Source organism: Leuciscus leuciscus, assembly GCF_965113295.1.
Source record: "Leuciscus leuciscus genome assembly, chromosome: 22".
In the NCBI taxonomy this organism is placed as follows: Eukaryota; Metazoa; Chordata; class Actinopteri; order Cypriniformes; family Leuciscidae; genus Leuciscus; species Leuciscus leuciscus.
Genome location: NC_138746.1, coordinates 19,416,481 through 19,435,863, shown reverse-complemented (window position 1 = coordinate 19,435,863; position 19,383 = coordinate 19,416,481). Strand labels below are relative to the sequence as shown.

The 19,383-nt window shown below is 38.4% G+C and overlaps 1 protein-coding gene across 2 annotated transcripts in view; it reads left to right on the top strand.

The window, feature by feature from the left end:
* rrbp1a (ribosome binding protein 1a) overlaps nt 1–14,285 on the top strand; it is a 28,197-nt gene extending 13,912 nt beyond the window's left edge. The window contains exons 10-29 of one of the 2 annotated variants that reach the window (XM_082154264.1): nt 59–93; nt 357–432; nt 530–567; nt 673–754; nt 845–882; nt 985–1,060; nt 1,934–1,974; nt 2,078–2,165; nt 2,625–2,717; nt 3,426–3,518; nt 3,635–3,724; nt 3,803–3,895; nt 9,727–9,798; nt 10,846–10,941; nt 11,193–11,276; nt 11,417–11,497; nt 13,112–13,195; nt 13,279–13,374; nt 13,548–13,691; nt 13,782–14,285. In XM_082154264.1, the coding sequence (XP_082010390.1) occupies nt 59–93; nt 357–432; nt 530–567; nt 673–754; nt 845–882; nt 985–1,060; nt 1,934–1,974; nt 2,078–2,165; nt 2,625–2,717; nt 3,426–3,518; nt 3,635–3,724; nt 3,803–3,895; nt 9,727–9,798; nt 10,846–10,941; nt 11,193–11,276; nt 11,417–11,497; nt 13,112–13,195; nt 13,279–13,374; nt 13,548–13,691; nt 13,782–13,820 (1,539 nt within the window). In that variant the 3' untranslated portion in view covers nt 13,821–14,285. The remainder of the gene's footprint in view (nt 1–58; nt 94–356; nt 433–529; nt 568–672; nt 755–844; nt 883–984; nt 1,061–1,933; nt 1,975–2,077; nt 2,166–2,624; nt 2,718–3,425; nt 3,519–3,634; nt 3,725–3,802; nt 3,896–9,726; nt 9,799–10,845; nt 10,942–11,192; nt 11,277–11,416; nt 11,498–13,111; nt 13,196–13,278; nt 13,375–13,547; nt 13,692–13,781) is intronic. The other variant, XM_082154265.1, reaches the window with a different exon arrangement.
* The last annotated feature ends 5,098 nt before the right edge of the window (nt 14,286–19,383 follow it).

The following is a 19,383-nucleotide window of genomic DNA, read 5'->3' as shown; positions in this document are numbered from 1 at the left end:
CATATAATATATGGTGGAGCAGTAATTTCATAAGCATTTGCATTTATCGTCATTACAGGCTTTCATGGCTGAACTGGAGCAAGCAAAAAACAGGTACGATTTACCGTGTGTGTATGCTGCGTGTTTTTTTTTTAATGTTTTCCAATGAAAATATATATATATATATATATATATATATATATATATCCTTAAAACATGACTTTAACTTGAAACAGGACATTTACTTGAGATGCAGTATTCTTGTATTTAGCATAAACTTCACAATATTTTTGTACATTAATACATTTGAAACAGCCTTGCACTCTTAACGTTTGTTGACCATGAATTCGCATTAACTGTTTACGCATTATCTCTAGCCTGAAAGAGAAAGAAAGTAGAGTTTCAACTCTTGAAGAAGAGCTGACCCAACTCAAAAACACCATCGCCAATCAGGTGCCAGTTTCATTAGTAAATTTAACTTGAAGTGTGTAACACGTTTTTTATTATTTATTGTACTACCTTATTTGAACCAATCACATGTCCTCTTCAGGTGGATAACTCAACAGAGATGCAGCAACTGCAGCTCAGGTACAATGAGGATGTTTTCTGCTGCTTTACTAGTATAGTTCAGTAGTGCTTAGATCATTTGAATGATTTTAATTTGTTTATTTGATCTCTTCATTTGAATTAAAGCATAAAAGAAAAGGATGAGCAAATTGCAACTCTTCAGGGAGAACTCCAACAGGTTAAAGAAAAAAGTTCAGACCTCAACACAGTAAGTTTATCATATGCAAACTTGCAAACCTCAAACAATTAAATTCATTCTTAACCATTGATGCCGTTTTTATTTATTTATTATTTATAGCTTGAAAACACAGAAATGCTGGAAAAGCTACAAAACAGGTATGCGTCATTTGTGATCCAAGTAACAGCTTCAAATTCATGTTGTTTTTTTTCACATTCTGTTATTTAATGCCATGTGTTCTCTCTTTCCTGGTCTTGTAGTTTGAAAGAAAAAGAGTCTCAGGTGGTTTCGTTTGAAGAAGAGATAAGGCAGTGTAAAGAACAGTACAACACTAAAGTGAGACTTTGCTGTTATTATTCAGTTTTTTTAAAAGCTAAAGTGTATAATTTGTTTGTTTAAAGGGGGTCCTATTATGCTTTTTTATATTTTCAACTTTCTTTATTGTGTAATGTTTCTGTTTGAACAAGAAAAATCTCTGCAAAGTTACTAAGCACTAAGTCCAATTCAAAGAGAGTTATCCTCTATATCAGTAAGCACTGTTTCTGAACTCCCTGAAACATTTCCGAAATGCACTCGAAGCGGTGGTCCAATCACAGCACATTGGTCCAACCGACCAATCAGAGCACATTTTGCTTTTGGAAGGATGGGCTTCATAGAGACTGGAACTAAGCAAAGGCTACATCCTAAATCACATACTTCCCTACTATATAGAAGACGAAAAACAATACGTGACAAAGTACGTGCAAATTCACAGTACTCATAAAAGTGTAGTCAAAGTACCCAGATGACCTACTACTTCTGGCGAGATTCTGAAGTGTGCATATGATGGACACTACTATCCCATGAGGCCACAGGAGAGGATTTGTGAATGGCAGTGAAGCAACGTAACTGACCCTGGTAGGTCACATTACATAGTCAACATGGCGAATGTAGTGCGTCCAGATTACATTCATAATGCACGCATTCATACTATATAACATACTTTTTTAAGAACTTGCTCAAGAGAATGCGATTTCAGATGCAGCCAGAGCGTTACAGATAGACTGGCAAGCGAGGTGCTGTAACAATGTAAATTAATTTTTTAAACATTCAAGCATAAAAACCTATTCTAGTAGACCCCAAAAACTAAATCATGACTTAAGGGCATAATGGGTCCCCTTTAAAAAAAGTGTTTTGGACCATTTCTATAAATGCACTCTTCATTTACAGCTGGAAGACAGCACAGCCAAACTGGAGTCACTACATAAAAGGTACATATTCAGTACTACTGAAGGCCACTGCATCTTTATGTTCCTGTCAGCCACCCACATTAAGATCATTCTTTGTTGAGTGATTTTTCGTGATGTTTTTCAGTGTATCTGAAAAAGAGAGCCTTGTGACATCACTACAACAGGAAGTGCAGCAGCTCAAGGAACTAAATCAGTCACAAGGCAAGAGTTACGTAAGTAGCCGAGACAATTGTGGACGTGTCATTATCTTGCATGTACACAGTGATTCATAAAAATATGCGTAGGCAGCACACATCATCATGTTAGCTGGGTAAATGGTGTTGCTGTAAAATTCAGATTCCATTTCAGGAGTGTTGATATAAAGAAACCATATAGGCTAGGTCTTTCTGTGTGTGTAAAATGTGACCGGTACTACTGGTATTGAAAATGGAGACACCATATCAATGATCGAGGAAGTGTTATTTTACGCTGCAGTTCTCAAATCTTACTCAAATCTTTTTTTCACATTGTTTCACTATTTGAAAGTTTATTTTGAATTAGTCAGTGTTTAGTTGTGCTAAGAGTCTCAGCTATTACCTAAGACAGAAAATAGAATGTCAATTTTAAGAGGTTTTGTGCTGTTAATGTAAATAGTGTGTTCAATTGTCTCTGAGCATATAATGTCATTACAGGAGAGTTTGGAGGGCATGCTGAAATCTTTCCAGGCCGAGACCAAAGAAGTTCTTACCTCTCTTTTTCCACACATCAACATAGAGACAGCACAGGTGTCTAGGATTTCAGTTTTCTTGTATTTTCATTTCTCAGTTTTGTTTTTGGATTCACTAGTAATGCTGGCTTGTTTTTGAAATGCAAATACATGTAACATCAGTCCCTACATATGTACACTACAAAAAGTTTGGGGTTGTAAAGTTTTTATTTTATTTTTTTAAAGAAGTCTCTTATGCTCACCAAGGCTGCATTTATTTGATCAAAATACAGAAAAAACAGTCATGTGAAATATTATAACAATTTAAAATAACGGTTTTCTATTTTAATATCTTTTAAAATGTAATCTATTCCTTTGACAAATTAATTTTAACCACAATTACTCATGTCACATGATCTTTCAGAAATAATTCAAATATTCTGATTTGGTGCTCAAGAAGCATTTCTTATCAATGTTGAAAACAGTTGTGCTGGTTAATATATTTTGTGGAAACCATAAAACATTTTTTGTTTCAGTATTTATTTACATTAGAAATATGTAATGTCTTTACTGTCACTTTTGAGCAGTTAAATGCATCGTTGCTTAGAGTATTTATTTCTAACAAAACAATTGTAGTTACCCCAAATGGTAGTGTACTTGATACTGTCACGAACATTAAATGGAGTCACTTTATTAATAAATGGATGTACATATCTTCCTTCACTTCCTCTATTCACATCCTTAAATGCTGTCTAATCTTTCGGAGTCTCTCTTTGTTTTCCTTCAGACCAAATGGCTTCAGGACTTTGCTGTGAATGCACAAGAGGTGCTAAATCAGAAGCAACAGAGCCAAGAATCCCAGCAAAGCACAGAGATGGATGTGAGCATGCTGCAGTTTCTGGCCTTGTGATATTATTATCTTTGTGGCTCTTCATCGCTCCCTAGTGGGCATGGAAGGCATATTTGTAGTTATTACAATGTTGTTTTATTATATAGGAGTTAATGGGGAAACTACAGGCAGCCCAGGAGAGTCAGTGCACACTACAGTCTGAGTGTGAACAGTACAGGAGCGTACTGGCTGAGACGGTGAGATTATACACTAATAGTCGGTTACATTTGAATGGGAATGACTTTGAGCCATATATGTTTAATCTTATTCTGTAGGAGGGGATGCTGAAAACACTTCAGAAGAGTGTAGAGGAGGAGGAGACTGTGTGGAGGACCCAGATAATAGAATCAGAGGACAAACTGAAGATGGTGGGTCTATACACTGTTAACACACACACACACACTCTTGTACATCTATCTTTATGAGGGCATTCATTGACACAATACAATCTCTAGCCGCTTACCCTAACCTTACCCATCACAACTAAGTGCCTAACCCGAACCCTTACCCTAAGGGGCCGATCACACCTGACGCGTTTTTGGCAGTGAGAGGCGCCTATTTTCAATTGGTTTCCTATGGCAGCGAGCGTTCTGAGCGCTGTTTAAGCGCCTGCTGCGCCTCGCGTTTTTGAAGTTGAAAAAAAAGCAACTCCGAGCGGAAAAAGCGCCCGACGTCATCGCGTTTTTTTCCACTGTCCAATCGAATGAATGGAGAGGCGGGCCTTCCGTTGTAGTGATGAAAGCTACAGTTGCTTGAACGCCCGGAGAGTGCGATGATGGAGGATGAACTTGTGGTGCTCTCGCGGCAGGGATGGAAATTAGCACCCGCCACCAGCCAAATGCGGGTGATTTTGTGTTGTGGCGGGTAAACTCGCTTCACCTACCGGCCACCGTGGCGGGTAAATAAAAATAGCATACTGTTTCACATGGACGGCGGACACTTTTAGAGGAGGCACACCTTCAAAAAAATTTGGCATTACATCGAAGGTAAAAAAACGTTTTTTTAAAGAACGATGGAGAAAAGCAGACAATGGGGAGTCCCGAGATTGGTTAGTTTACGACGAGACAAGGTGGACCTTAAATTAAAAACGTTAAATTAAAACCGTTATTCAACCACTGTTTAACCTAATACAAATGACTGATAAAATAACAGATTAAAATATAAAATAAAATATAGATTTTAATAGCTTGATGCTCTTTAAATATTTTGTTGCATTGTAAAAAGTGTCGGTGCATAGGACGGACCTATCCGCGATCGCTCTCCATGGTTCTGACCAAAGAAGAGCGCTTTGGAATCTCCATTACGCATCATACCGTTGTCTCTTAGTGCGCTACGAAGACTCTTGAGGTATAACTTAACAAAAGGTACCTATACTACCACTAAAGGTATAGCCTACCATTGGCGTCTTCAGGGCTATCATCCACTCGCGAGGCAGAGGCGCTGGCGCCCTCCCAGCAACGGCGCTGTTCGCCGAGAAAGATATGATAGGCCTACATCATGAGATGCGCAAATATGTCTGGAGACATGACATGTAAGACATGATTTTGACCACTTCATTGAGTTTTGTTTTGTAGAAAGGCTCTTTTTAAAAGATTTTCGTTTTGTATAAATTGTATCTTAATTTTGATCAATGTTTTATCAACGAATTGACTGTATTTATAATAAATAATAAGAAAATATATAGCAGACAATGTATTAAGGCGCCGGCATGATCACTTGCATTGCATGTGAACTGGAGAGCGCCGAAACTCAGCTTGTGCCTCACAGATTTGAGAAATATAGGCTATATATTACAGAAAGCTTGAAATGTCTACTTTTAAACGAAAATATTCAAAACCAAAAGAAATAGGCTCTCTGATTGTGAAATCCATATGAAATGTGCATTTCTCTCTGGCGTTCATGGCGAATCCGCAAAACACCAGTTTATTAATTAATAATTAAATGTCTCCTTGCTATTTTAGACGCATTAATTTTCATTACTTTTACCGGTTCTTTGTGGCAAGCTTTATGCGTGCGGTCGTGCGCTTGAGTGCGGCTATATTACGTAAACGCGCATTATCCTGTAGACTATAGCCTATTTAAGCATAATTAAAATAATATACAGGGGCGATTTGTCCACGAATGGCTTAAATGAACAACAACTAGTCGACTAGAATTTTTTTTAACTCGGAGGCAGCCCTATTCCACATATTTTCGAACCAGGATCAGGCCATTCTGGGTTGAGCGAGCGACCTTGCGGAATGAGCGAGCTATTCAGAAATGCGTTCTCCACTCACGAGCTCTGATCGGAACAAACCCGTCTGCTGAATTTGCGCAGAAACATCAAGATAGACATAACCAGCTTTTTAAAAAATTTAAAACTAAACATTTAGACTATTTTAGCACAAATTATGATCTTATTGACGATTTTTTATAGTTCTTGACAAAATTAGAATATATAAACTTTTTATTTTTTTTTGAAGACAAGTTTTGGGTGGGCCTGTTGAAAAGTGAAGTGGGTGGGCCTACTAACGCACCCATAATACCTTGCCTGGTGTGTGTATAAGAACGAAAGAGAAAATGTCAGTATTTAATTGAGACTTGAGATTAAATAAACTGATTAAGTATTGTAGATCTTGTAGTATTAATTTTCACATGCAGTTACACATTGTAGGTTAAAAACAAGAAAGTGGCTGATAAAAACATTGAGTGGCTGGTAGATTTTTAAATCCACCAGCCACAGTGGCCTGTGGACAAAAAAGTTAATTTCCATCCCTGTCTCGCGGGTTATCAGGAGCTTAACAACTTCACGAACCGTCACTACCACAATGTTAACAGAAATTAAATAAAGTTAATAAATGGCAGATTTGACGTTTACTTGACTGACAGGACAGCTGTTTCAGTGGTTGCCTATAAAAAACGCAGCGCACTGCTCGTTCTGTGTGATGGTAGTGTTGTGTGCCTCGCATTTTCAAACCTGAAAAACGCGTTAGGTGTGATCGGGGCCTAAACCTACCCTTAACCTAATTATAACCTTATCCCTAAAACTAAGGCCCTGTCCCATTTCTCCCCCCTTAAAACTTCCACTTGGTTTTGAGTGCCCTCGAAAGTAAAGTCCCCTCAACGAGGGGAAGTGGAGTTGAAGATCTTTCCCTATGAAATGGGACACCACTATATGCAAATTATATACATGCACATAACTATCCCAGTTATGATCAGGATATAAGTATCCATAATAATATGCTAGAAATCTAATAAAGTAATCAAATGTAAAATAACACAGCATAGTTAATTATAGATAGATTAATGCTCATTAAAGCTAAAGTTATTAATTCAAGAGCTGGGAGTAATTTTCTCTTTGCCTTTAGTTGTTTTATTCACATTAAAGGTGTAATCATTAGCAGGTTTATTAGACGCTGCCACTTTAAGACCGAATGCAGATCTAATAATACACATTTTCTCCCAACTATTCCACAACTAATGGCGCGTTTCCACCGAGCGGTACAGTACGGTACGGTACGGGTCGGTACCCTTTTATTTGCGTTTCCACTGCCAAAAGTTGAGAATGGTACCAAAAAGCCGAACCGTACCGTACCACTTTTTGGGTACCCTTCCGTTGGGGTACCTAGCACAGTGGTACGGTACTAAAAGGTGGAGCTAGACTCACTGCAGGACGTTGATTGGTTGACAGAGAATCGTCACTTGCGCGTGCTACGAGGGGAATGACAACATAAGAAGCGCCATTTTTTAATATACAGTTTAATATAATACTACTGTTACTGTGTCACGAAATGTAATTTTAAGAGTTTTTCAGGCGAGAATGTAGTTGTTTAAAGCTCAAATCTGTGGTTTATTTATAAAGATGATTTGTTTTTCCCCGGTTGTGAGATCCATGCGATCAGCGGGCGCTCGGCGCTCATGTTTCCCGGCTGGATGAGCCTTTCCTCGGCTAAGTTCTTCTGACGTTCGCCGATGACTAAACATGTAGTGGTTAAACATGAGATATAATAATTCGTCTTGTGCAGACCTAACGGGCGATCTTTGGTCTCGTGAATATATAATTCGTTCCCTGTCAATCGTTTTGGCCGAGGGCTAAGTTTAGTTTCATATTATAGGCTATTTGTATTTAACTTTACTGTTGTAATGTTAGATTAGAGCGCAGCATTTGGACATTTGACTGAATTGTTTGCTTTATTTCTTATTGTATAGCTTCTTGTACCTTTTACTTAAACTTTTATATTGGCTATTATTGATAAAACTGAAATTTTACAAAAAGAAATATGGTTTCTTGTCATTTTCTTATTACAAGATTATCACTGATGTTTATTGCAACATTTGTACAAATGCATATATTGCCTGTAATATGTGTAATTTTTTTTATTATTTAAACGAAAAGAGGTAACGTTAGGGTTGTGTTTTAAATTTCGTTTTGTTATAACGTTAAATAGAATAACGTATAACGTGCAGTGAATAATCAATATGCGTTGTGCATGAACCACATTTGTGTCCCTATAATGTTTAATTTATTTAAATGAAAACGAAAAGAGGCAGAGTAGTGTTTTATAACATAATATTTCGTTTTATTGTTGCTTAAAATGTACATACAGAGTAACAGAGATAACCGGAGTAGCAGAGCGAGCTGAGTGACCTTTTAAGAACGCGCTGTACCATTTGCATGTAGGAGTCGCACATGGCAAGTACAAACTTTGCGTACTTAATATTGAGAAAAGCCTAATGTCGGCGCTTGTCTTCTTGTGACAAACATGTCGAGGAGCAAGAACAAGATCTGCTGTATATGTCATCCATTGTAGTTTACTATGTTCTTCTTCGCGCGAAAATGACGTCGATCGAAACACCACGCCTATCAAGTAAGGGTACTGTTGGCAGTGGAAACGCTAGCCAGATCATGGTTAACAGACCCGAACCGTACCGTACTGTACCGTACCGTACTGTACTGCTCAGTGGAAACGCGCCATAACTCCCATTTAAGACATAAACTGTGTTAAAGTGAATCTCCAAACCGGTCATTTAGCCATATTTTTGTCTGTATTTGATCGTTTAGACGCGCACATGAAACCCAAAGTATAGTTTGCTTGTCTAAGTTAGTTGCAGTCCGTTTCCGAACGCGCGCCGCCATGGGAACAGGGTCAACGTACGTCTCTTGCGCGGATCATTGTGCATTTGTGCTTATAATAGCTCTTTTTACAATCAAACACCTCCCGCAATTTAGAATCAGCAGACACTGCATTTTACAGCAATCACTGATTGTGCTCAGTGCTGTTTGGGTTTAACGTTAGGGAGAAGTGACAGCGCGCTGTGAAGAAAAAGATGAAGCACAAGACGAACGCGGCTAGTTTTTAATAGTTTTACCTCACATCTTCTTTTTATAATCCTTGGAAGCCAAAATCGAAAATAAAATTAGATTAACTACCCAGATCAGATGTAACGTTATATTTGATGGGCAGACTCTCTCGAAGCACTCGGCAGATATCATGAACATCGTCAGATAGATAGCTTCGTGAAATATTTTCTAACATTAGTGTTCAAAACTTTACAGTCCATTGGATGTGCATCAAACTAACATATTCCAACATATTTAGAAATTTTAACATGCTTATTTGCGAAAATATAATTACAATTAAATTGTTCCTTTCCAGCGGTGTCCGCCATCTTGTTTAAAAAAAATTACCGGCTTGCTGAGTCCGCAAGGTATCCTGGGTAATTTCATCTTCCACTTCGTTTTAAGCCTGCATCGGACCGCACTATGTTTTGAGGGTTGATTTTAAGGGGAGAATAGCACTCCCCCTTGCTCTTTAGAGTATTGGGACACCCTACCCTACACGAGAACGCGCAAAAACAAGGGTTAGGGCAGAAATCTAGGGTAAGGGGAGGTATTGGGACAGGCCCTAAGTCTTGACCCTCAAACAGGACTTTAAAGGGGTCTCAGAAAGTGAGGACCGGCCAAAATGTCCTCACTTTACTCTCTTTGTCCTCACTCCAATGGTCTAAAACTCAAACTGGTCCTCACAAAGATAGTTGTACAAGTGTACACACACAGACACACACACACACACACACACACACGGTTATGGTTTTGTTTTTCAAGTTTTTTTGCACAAGCTGTTTTTATGGATACATTTTCGGGGGAAATTTGGAAGATCACTACCACCAAGGAACAGTGAGTGTGAAAGTTTCAATCTGTCATGTTGTGTTTTCATAGGCACTCAAAAAGGTGCAGGAATTAGAAGAGACAACAGAGAGCTTGAGAGCGGCAAACCAGAGCACCCAACAGGTATAGATTTCATCAGTGGAAATTAGTTTTGCACTGTAGGACACTAAGAATACAAAAGATGAGTATCTTAATCATATTAAGAAATCTTGGCGTGATACAGCCTATTAAATGTAAAACGTGATTATTAATCTTCAGAATTTTATGATTTAATAAATGTGAGCACTGCACTTTACAAAATAACATTGCGTCGCTGTTGCCCGTTCTACAGGCTCGCGGCTTCAGAGCAGTTCACAACAGTGAATACCACACATTAATGCAAAGCGATTTCTTATGATCTACTGTTGATGACATTGTTTACATTATGGTGTTTACATTGTAATATGTTGAAGATGGTTGTAAGAGTGCATATTTTATCTCCCTCATCTGTTTGAATGAGTAGTAAATGAGTAGTGAAGCTTAGACATTTAAAATAGCCTCAGTGAATTTCAGGCTTGTTTATAATTAACAGTCCAGAATCATGCATAAAATCTTCTTTATCCTGGTTATTATTGGTATTTTGGTTACACACAAACTAAATCTGTTATTTAATTCAACATAAACTCTTGTAGCTTCCAGGCCACCCTATTCGACATAAAGACTAAGAACTTTTTAAAACAAATTTAGCATATAGATTTAACTAGTATTAGCACAATAATGTTTGGTGTCTTTTTTAAAAACGTATTATTATTGTATCAGCAAAATCTAATATCACTAATTTGTATGTATTGTTATATTGGTACATAATACAAAATTTATATTGAGTATTTTAAAACTGCAGTTAACCTTTTTTGATAAGCAGCATTACGTCCTTATAGGATTACATGATACTGAGATGCATGATTTATTTTGAAATGTATCGGTTTGTTCTGGATGGACAAATGGTATTTTATTTGTGCTGGTAAATTTGATTTGAAAAACACTTCAGATAAGATAACAAGCTAATCTTTTGTTTTATACTACTAAAGTAGTTTAAACCAAGTGTATGTAAAGAATTACATTTATGACAGCTCTCAATATTTCTCAGTGAATCTGTTCCCTTATCTTTCCATGTTTTTTCCCTGAGTGCAGCTGGATGAGAAAGTGTTGCTGCTTGAGGCCCAGGTGGAGAAACAGCTTCAGTCAGCTTCCACTGACAGTCAGAGCCAATCTGAAGAGATGACGCACGTGAGCGGACACTCCTGCCTAAAGGCCTATTCACTAAAACACAATATGAGATACAAAAGCAAAACAAAGTCATCTTAGTCATTCAATCCATTATTAAATGTCATATAAATAAGAGTTTGATGGGTTGATAATGCATGCAGTTTAATTTCATCTGACGTTGTGAATAGGTCTTGAGCTTCTGATACGTAACACATGACTGACTTGTAGCTCGTTCTGCTCTGCCATTTAACAGTTGGTTTGTTTGTTTTCAGTTGAAGCAGGTTTTAGCAGAATCTGAAAGACAGCTGAGTGTGGCCATGATGGAGGCACAGAAACAGAGGGAGGAACTTTCACAGGTTGGTTTCCTTTGAAATCCAAACATTTGCTAAGGGTTTACGCCCGTTATCCTTTGTTTACTCACAATCCTGTGCCAGACATGAGGCTTTGCCAAAGAAAAAAGCTGTTGGTTTTGTTTAGTGACAGCTTCCTTTTCCAGGTCAGGCAGCAACTGAGTGACGTGACAAAGCGAGCTCAGGGAGTGGCGGAGAATGGGCAGCCTGAAGCAGAGGAGTGTCAGGTTAGGGTGCGACGCAGAAAGGCACCCTGCATCTCACTTGGCAGCATTAGATAGATTATTTAGCACTATGGCTGTGTCTCAAAAGCGAAGCAATGCATACAGAAGTAGTCTTTCAAAAAATGGTTGCTGACAAAAAATGATTTGCCGACTACGTTTTGAGACGGTCTGTATTAATTGCCATATATACACATACATACAGTACCAGTCAAATTTTGGAAAATTACTATTTTTTATGTTTTTGAAAGGAGTCGCTTATGCTCATCAAGCCTGCATTTATTAGAACAAAAATACAATGAAAACAGTAATACTGTAAAATATTTTTAACATTTTAAAGAATGTTTTATTTTAATTTTAATATTATTTATTTTTGTGATGCAAAGCTGAATTTTCATCAGCCATTAGTCTTCAGTGTCACATGATCCTTCAGAAATCATTTTAATATGCATATTTGATACTCAGTTATAATCAGTGTATCAAACTGATATATACAAAGTTATAACAGTTGTGCTGCTTAATATTTTTGGAACCTGTGGTACTTTTTTTCAGGATTTATTGATACAAAAGTTAAAAAGAACAGCATTTATTCAAAATATAAATATTTTCTAACAATATAAGTATTTACTATAAATTTTTATCATTTTAACGCATCCTTGCTGACTAAAAGTATTAGTTTCTTTTGGAAAAAAAAAAGCTGACCCCAAGCTTTTGAACGGTAGTGTATATTGTTACAAAAGATTTCTATTTTTAATAAATGCTGTTCTTTTTTAACTTTTTATTCTTCAAAGAATCCTAAAAGTATTACAGGTTATAAAAAATATATTAAACAGCACAACTGTTTTGAACATTGATAATAAATCAGCATATAAGAATGATTTCTGAAGGATCATGTGACACTGAAGACTAGAGTAATGATGCTGAAAATTCAGGTTTGCATCACAGACATAAATTATATTTTAAAGTATATTAAAATAGAAAACCATTATTTTAAATTGTAAGAATATTTCACAATAATACTGTTTTTACTGTATTTTTGATTAAATAAATGCAGGCTTCATGAGCATAAGAGACTTCTTTAAAAAAAAAAAAAAAAGTAATAGTAATGTTTCCAAACTTTTGACTGGATATACTATTGTTATTTTTTACAAAAAAAAGTCAGTTACAATATGTCTTAAATGTGGTCATATACAGTATTTTGTTTAAATTACTTGACCATATATTCATTTTATTTTTGAGGATCATTTCCCCCTATATTAGAGGCTATAATTATGTACCATACACATCTTTTTTTTTCCCTATCCAGTGCTGCCAATGAGGAGACGTTTTTTCTCATAATTCTAACTGTTCATATTTCAGCATTTTTGTTTCAGCGGCTTCTGTTAACCTAGGTGCCTGTTTTCACCTCTGAATATCTCATCCACTCTTGGATTTTCTCTCATACTCACCTTTTTAACCACTAACATGTGTATTTTGTATTTGAAACTCGCACTTCTTTTTTATGCTTGTATTTTGAATGCAGTGTGCACTAATGCAGCTCTTGTGATGGATGGGATGAAAAGGTTTTGCAGTAGCTCTCATAGCTGATGTGGTACTGTACTGTTTTGTTTGCTTGGTCAGGTCCAGGCTCAGCTGGAACAGACATTGGAAAAACTGCAGGGTGAACAGACTCTAAACCAGCAGCTCTCTGCAGAAGTGGAGCAGGTACAACAGTGTTCATGACCTTGTTTCTTCTTGATTTTTAAAAGCCCATCATTTATTAAACTCTTTAATTCCATCCTTTTTAGGCTCAGGAGGCCCTCAAAAGACAGCTTCAGAGCCATCTAGAACAGATGAAGGCAACTGAAGACACTGCAGCCATGGGTGATGTTGTTCAGCTGAAGGTACATTTTTGCTAGATGATAAACAGTATGATCAGTTTTTGTGCCTTTTTTTCTAGAATTTGATGTTGCATGTGAGATCACTCTCAAAGGGTGGAACGATATAGTATTTTTTTTATTTTGAATATAGACTTTAATGCTGACATGACAATAATGCTCGTGACTTTGTGTTTTAGGAGTGTCTAGAGAAGGAGCGAAAGATGACCAAAGATTTGGGCCAGGCAGCCACCAAACTCCAGCAGCTGCTGAGAAACAGTCAGGACCAACTTGCCAAAGAGAAAGAGAAAGTCAGAACCCTGCAGGATAAATTGCAAGACAAGGTAAAAACATTATACATAAGTTGATATAGTTGCATGAATAGCTGTATGTCTATGTTAATGTTAATGTTGTTTATGTGCTTCGATTTCCAGGAGGGTGATGGAGAAATGAAGCAAGGCACTTCTGTTTGAGGAGGAAAACAAAACGTTTTGCCAAAAATTGCCTTAAGATGACCAAAATGAAGCATTCCTGAATTTTTTTTTTTCTTTTTTTTTTTCTTGGTCTATAGTCTTGTAGAAATTGTATGAAGACTTTCGAGAAATCTAACTAGTGCAAAAACTTTTATTTAGGAGGTGTGCTGGAACTATTTTCACTTTACATTCCAGCTTAAACCTTCTGACTATGTCAGAAATGATTCATCAACTGCCTTATATATTCTTAGTGTTCTCGCATCTCCTCCTGATGTCAGTGTTAAAAGGGAAACTGTATGTACGTTATTCGTACATCAACTAGTGCAATTAATTACTTGTAAGTGAATGAGTATGCATAATTGTATGGTACATGGGAACAGCATTTGGAATGCCCTCTCTGTAGCTGGCTTCAACACCACTGTATAAGTTTGATAATTAATAAATAAACAGCAATATGGCTTTCAATGTTTCAAAAAGGCTGTTAATTTGGCATAGATGCATCTGGATTTAGAATAAAAAAAATACTTTGGATTAACGTTTTATAATGTCCAACATGAAACTGTATTAAAGTTTTTGGTATCTTTTGTAAAAAATTACGAGTGGAGACACATTAAAAGTTTTTGAGAATCACTTGATTTTAAGGACACACTGCTGCTAGGGATGGGCGATATCTTATTGTTCCCTTTCGAGAGTGGTAACTCAACATGACACTGCAGGATCTCCTCCCAGGAATCTCCAGTCGGGCCGCTGCCAGGCTGCTTCGAGGAGAAGGACTCCGTTCTTCCACAACGTCCATGAGCACATGGTGAAGTCGTGGTCTGCACACCAATCGCCGCGCGTCCATGCTTCCACCAAGGCCATCTTCTTCCACATGGACAGGGCGGAAGCCCACGGCTATGTGCGCATGCCCTCCATTGAGGAGACCGTCGCCGTGCACCTGTGCCCGTACTTTTCGTCTCTGGGTGCGGATCTCAGCCTGCAGTCCAAGCCGTGCAAGTTCACGGCTCATCTGGCTGATGAGACCTATGCTTCTGCAGGCGAAGCTGCATCCGCTCTGCATTCCATGGCAGTACTGCAGGTGTTTCAGGCAAAGCTTCTGCGGTCCCTGGATGGCGGCGTCAAGGCTGTTGGCCGTAGGCAGTGGGTGGGACCGGAAAAGAAGTGTCACGGACTGAGGAGAAGTCCGCATCGCTATGGCGCGCCGTCCTTGGCTGCCAAGCCTTCGTCCTACGGACCATCCAAAAGGGGGTAGAGAGTTCGTTGAAGGCCCTGCCCCCAAGCGCCTTGTTCTGCGTCATGTCCCCTCTGTTCCTGCAGGCGATATTTCCAATGTTTGGGTGAGTTCCACAATAAAAACACATTTCACCCATTAACCTTCACAAGCTCGGTTGATGGGTCTTCAGGAGGAAAGACCCCACCACCACCTTCTGGTGTACTTGAGCTGTACAACTCGTTGGTCTGGCCCTGCCTATCAGTTGTGAGCACTCCTAGAGGAACGACGCTATTGGCTGTTGTTCTACTCTGTGATTGGTGTAGCCTTAGCCCGGTATCTTCGGCCTGATCCTCACCTCTCGCTCGCTTGCTACGCTAAGTCTCTCTCTACACCCTTCAAAGCACATGTCGTTTCTCTGCTCGCTTTATCTGTTGAGCTGTCATCTTCGTGTAACGCTGACGGGGCTTTGCGGATGTATGTGAATCGCTGCCTCCTTCCTTCAGTCGGTCCAGCTTTTAGTGTGCTTTGGTGGCTGTACTAAGGGGAAAAGATGTGAACTGTCTCAAAACACAGACTTTCTCACTGGATTGTGGACACTGTCGTGCTGGCTTACGTGTGCCAGGGGAAGGATTGTCCCCTTAACAAATGAGCTCATTCAAAGAGGGCTGTTGCCTCTTCGTGGGCCTGGTCTAGAGGTATGTCTATTCAGGATACATGCTTTGCTGCAGGTTGGTCTTTGAACACCTTTGCCAGATTTTACATGCTCAATGTACCATCTGTGGCGTGTCAAGTGCTTTGGTGAGTTAAATTCCTCACTCATATTGAGAACTGTTCTAGTGTTTGACAGTTGTTACCACTTTGCTGTTGGCTCTGTGTATACTTTGTTCCTCACTTACGTTGGGACCTGCTGCTAGTATTAACACAGTTGTTACTGCTAACGCAATGTTGAGTTACCGCTCTCGAAAGGGAACGTTACCGGTTACTATCGTAACCTTGGTTCCCTGAGAGGCGGGAACGAGACATTGCATTAGCCGCCGTGTTCGCTGTTCGATAAGCTGTGCAAGCGCTCAGTCGTGATTCTGATGAAATTGACCTGTCGGTAAGCCACTCCCCTCGAACACAGATGAGCCAATGGCAGTTAAGTAACAGTTGCAAGGGGACCGGAATTCAGACAACTTTAGGTTCTAGCGCCATAGAGAAACATTGGAAGATCCGATGCTTTTATCGTTTTGATTGTTTATGCTACAAAAATGGTAAAACAAGGTGTATGGGGTACTTGAGGTGTATCCTGAGAGGATGGGCATGGGTATTCATGTTTTAATAACCGTACCGTGCGCACGTTCACCAGCGCCTTTCAAAAGTGTGATAAGATTTGTGCAAATGGACCAATTATCTGCAACTGAAGCCATGTTAATTTACCACTGATGTGGGTGCAATAACCTGGTTCCCTGAGGATTCAACCCCAATCCAAATAAACACATTCAACGGCACATGAACAGTGTTGATCCTGGATGTTGTCGTCTGCGATTGTGACGACCGTAACATGAGGCTTCTCCCACTTGCATTGTGATCTGTAAACCGTCGCTTCCAAATTAATCTTTTTATCCATCATATTTGTTTTAAAATCTTTTATATATATATCCCTCCATGGCATATTTAAGTCCCACTTGAAATCTCCTCGACAAGAGGTGGTCCTTCTGTGTCCAAAATGTTTCAAACATATTGGGACAAGGTTTTCACACTGACAGCTGTCATTGTAAGAGAGTTAGCAGCTCCGTTTGTTTGTCCGAGTTCGCAACCGTAACTAAGGGGGGCGGGGCTTACCGATAGGTCAATTGTCACGCCCCTGCATTTTATACTGCCCGCGAGCCTATCAGTATTTGCATACTTCGCGACTATCCGATTGTTAAGTCTGACGTCACGCGTGACGTTTAGCCTTTTCCGGGTCCAAGCGCTCCTCTCGTCCAGAAATAACAATGGTGGAACCTGTACATTTATTTACGATCACGTCCTTCTTAGTGAGGCACCCTTGGCGGTCAAAAAGGGTTTAAATTCCTTTAACACCAACAGAGTGGTTAGTGAAGCTCATCACTCAGGTGGCATAATTAAGGGTAGAGTCCAGGCATCAATGAAAAAGAAGATTTACGAGGTTGAAGTGAGTTAGCTCGGGACACGGGACACAGCACTGCGGCATTGTAAAAACACTCAATAATAACCAAAACACTAGCGAAAGAGGTAGAGAGGACCTGGACTTTGGACCCGGAAAGTATTATCGGAGAGTGGTTACGTCACGACTTAACAACCGAATAGGGGTTATACGCAACATTCTTCCGGGTTCTACAAAACGGGCTTAACTACTTCCGGCCATCAGTAATGGCGACTTCTATCCGTGTAATTGGCTGCTGTGCGTGTTGCCGCGTTTTTTACCATTTTTATTTGATTTGACCGCAATACTTTTGACGGGATATTGATCTGTTGTGATATAGAGTGTGTGTAATTATTATTGTGTGACGTTTTCCAGTACAGTTGCACTATTTAAACATTATCTGCACTTTTACAGAAGAAATGTATATCAGCAACTTTTCCATTTCTGCAAGGGCTGGTGTTTGGATTTTTAACTGGTATATTATAAGAGCCTATTTGATGGATACATTTTACTTTATATCAATGTTTGTGTTTCTGAGGCTCTCAAAAATACATGCAGCTATCACTTGTAGCCAAAAACAGTAGTGAATGGTACTATATTTAAATCGACATTGATATCATTATTGCAATAAATACCAGAAATTATTGTGATGACATTTTTAAGTCCATATCACCCATCCCTAATTGCTGATTTAGGTAACAGTCCAATTGTAATTTCCGGCATGGGACTTTGGCTGTCACTGTTTACAATGACAAACCATCAAATATAGTATTGTGTTATTATTTGCTGAATAATGATCATTAATTTAAATAGATAAATATGGGGTTTTCTCACTTCAAATGACATACAAATACTGGTTCCAATGAAATACAAAGTTTATTATCTAATTATTACCTAAAAACACAGTTCTCAGAGGTAAAAATCTTTCGTTTTGACCTAAAGGCTGATAGTGGGGTGTAGGGTCAGTGGTCTTATTGGTGTAATTTTATACACTTTTCCCCTTCAAAGACTTTACACCCAGCACCATGCAAGTTTCTGGGAAAAAGCATCAACAATGAACATAACGTTATTTTTTCCTTTTCCTGTAAAACTGTGTTGGAACCATGTTTACGGTAAGAAACACTTTAAAAATAAATTGAAATATTCATTATAACATTAAAAGGACTGGCATTTTGGCCTTAAAGGGTTAGTTCATCCAAAAATGAAATTCTGTATGTTGTTCCAACCACCTAAGACTTTCGTTCATCTTCGGAACGCAAATTTAGATATTTTTGATTAAATCTGAGAGCTGGATCACTCCTCCATTGGCTTCTATGGGATCGACACTTGCTGGAAACTGCGCTGACCTTGGAGGTGCACCCTGACTTATCTATAGAGGTCTATCACCTCATCACTGATGACTACACGTGAGGCCTCGGTGAAATAAAGGAAAGAATAATGATAAAACATGCAGAAGTGATATACAATTGGACTGTTAAGTAAGATGGCATTTCCTTCCAGATGACTTTGAGGAAGACACAATTGAAACACAGCAGATCATTGTATGAACCTCAGAAAATTATATATAGATTAGGCAGACACAGGACTACACTGTAAAAAAAAACTGTAAATTTACAGGAAACTGTCTGTATTTTTTACAGAATTTTGCCGTTTTGTCATTATACAGTGAATACCTGTTATTTTACAGATATTTGTTGTAATTTAAAGATCCACTATTAAATTTACAGGTAATTGCTTTTATTGTGGTTTTACATTAATTTAACGTTTTTTAAAGGAAATTATCTGTAATTTTATAGGGTTATGTGTAATTTTACATAAAAAAATTAAGTAATATTTTACAGATTATTTCTGTGGAATTAGAAAACAAAGAAAATAAGGTATAACTGCAGAAATCAGCAGTCACTTAACATGTTTTCCTTAAAGATTATTAAGCATGTGGGGGTTAAAGTGAGTTTTAAGATTTGTCCACACATTAGGCAGGCCTATTTAATTATTTATAATCTTTTAATTTTGTCTTGCAAATAGATGTTCATTTTGATCATCATTTGTATTTGCCCGTAAATTTCATTTAGGCCTATATTTTATGTCTTTTATGAATCGTTTTTCCAAATCTGCGTTGCTGCACATTGCGTGGCTTTGTGTGGGTTTGAATGTGTGTGTGTGTGCCCGCGCGCGCGGCCGCGCGCAGATTCAAATGATCCGCC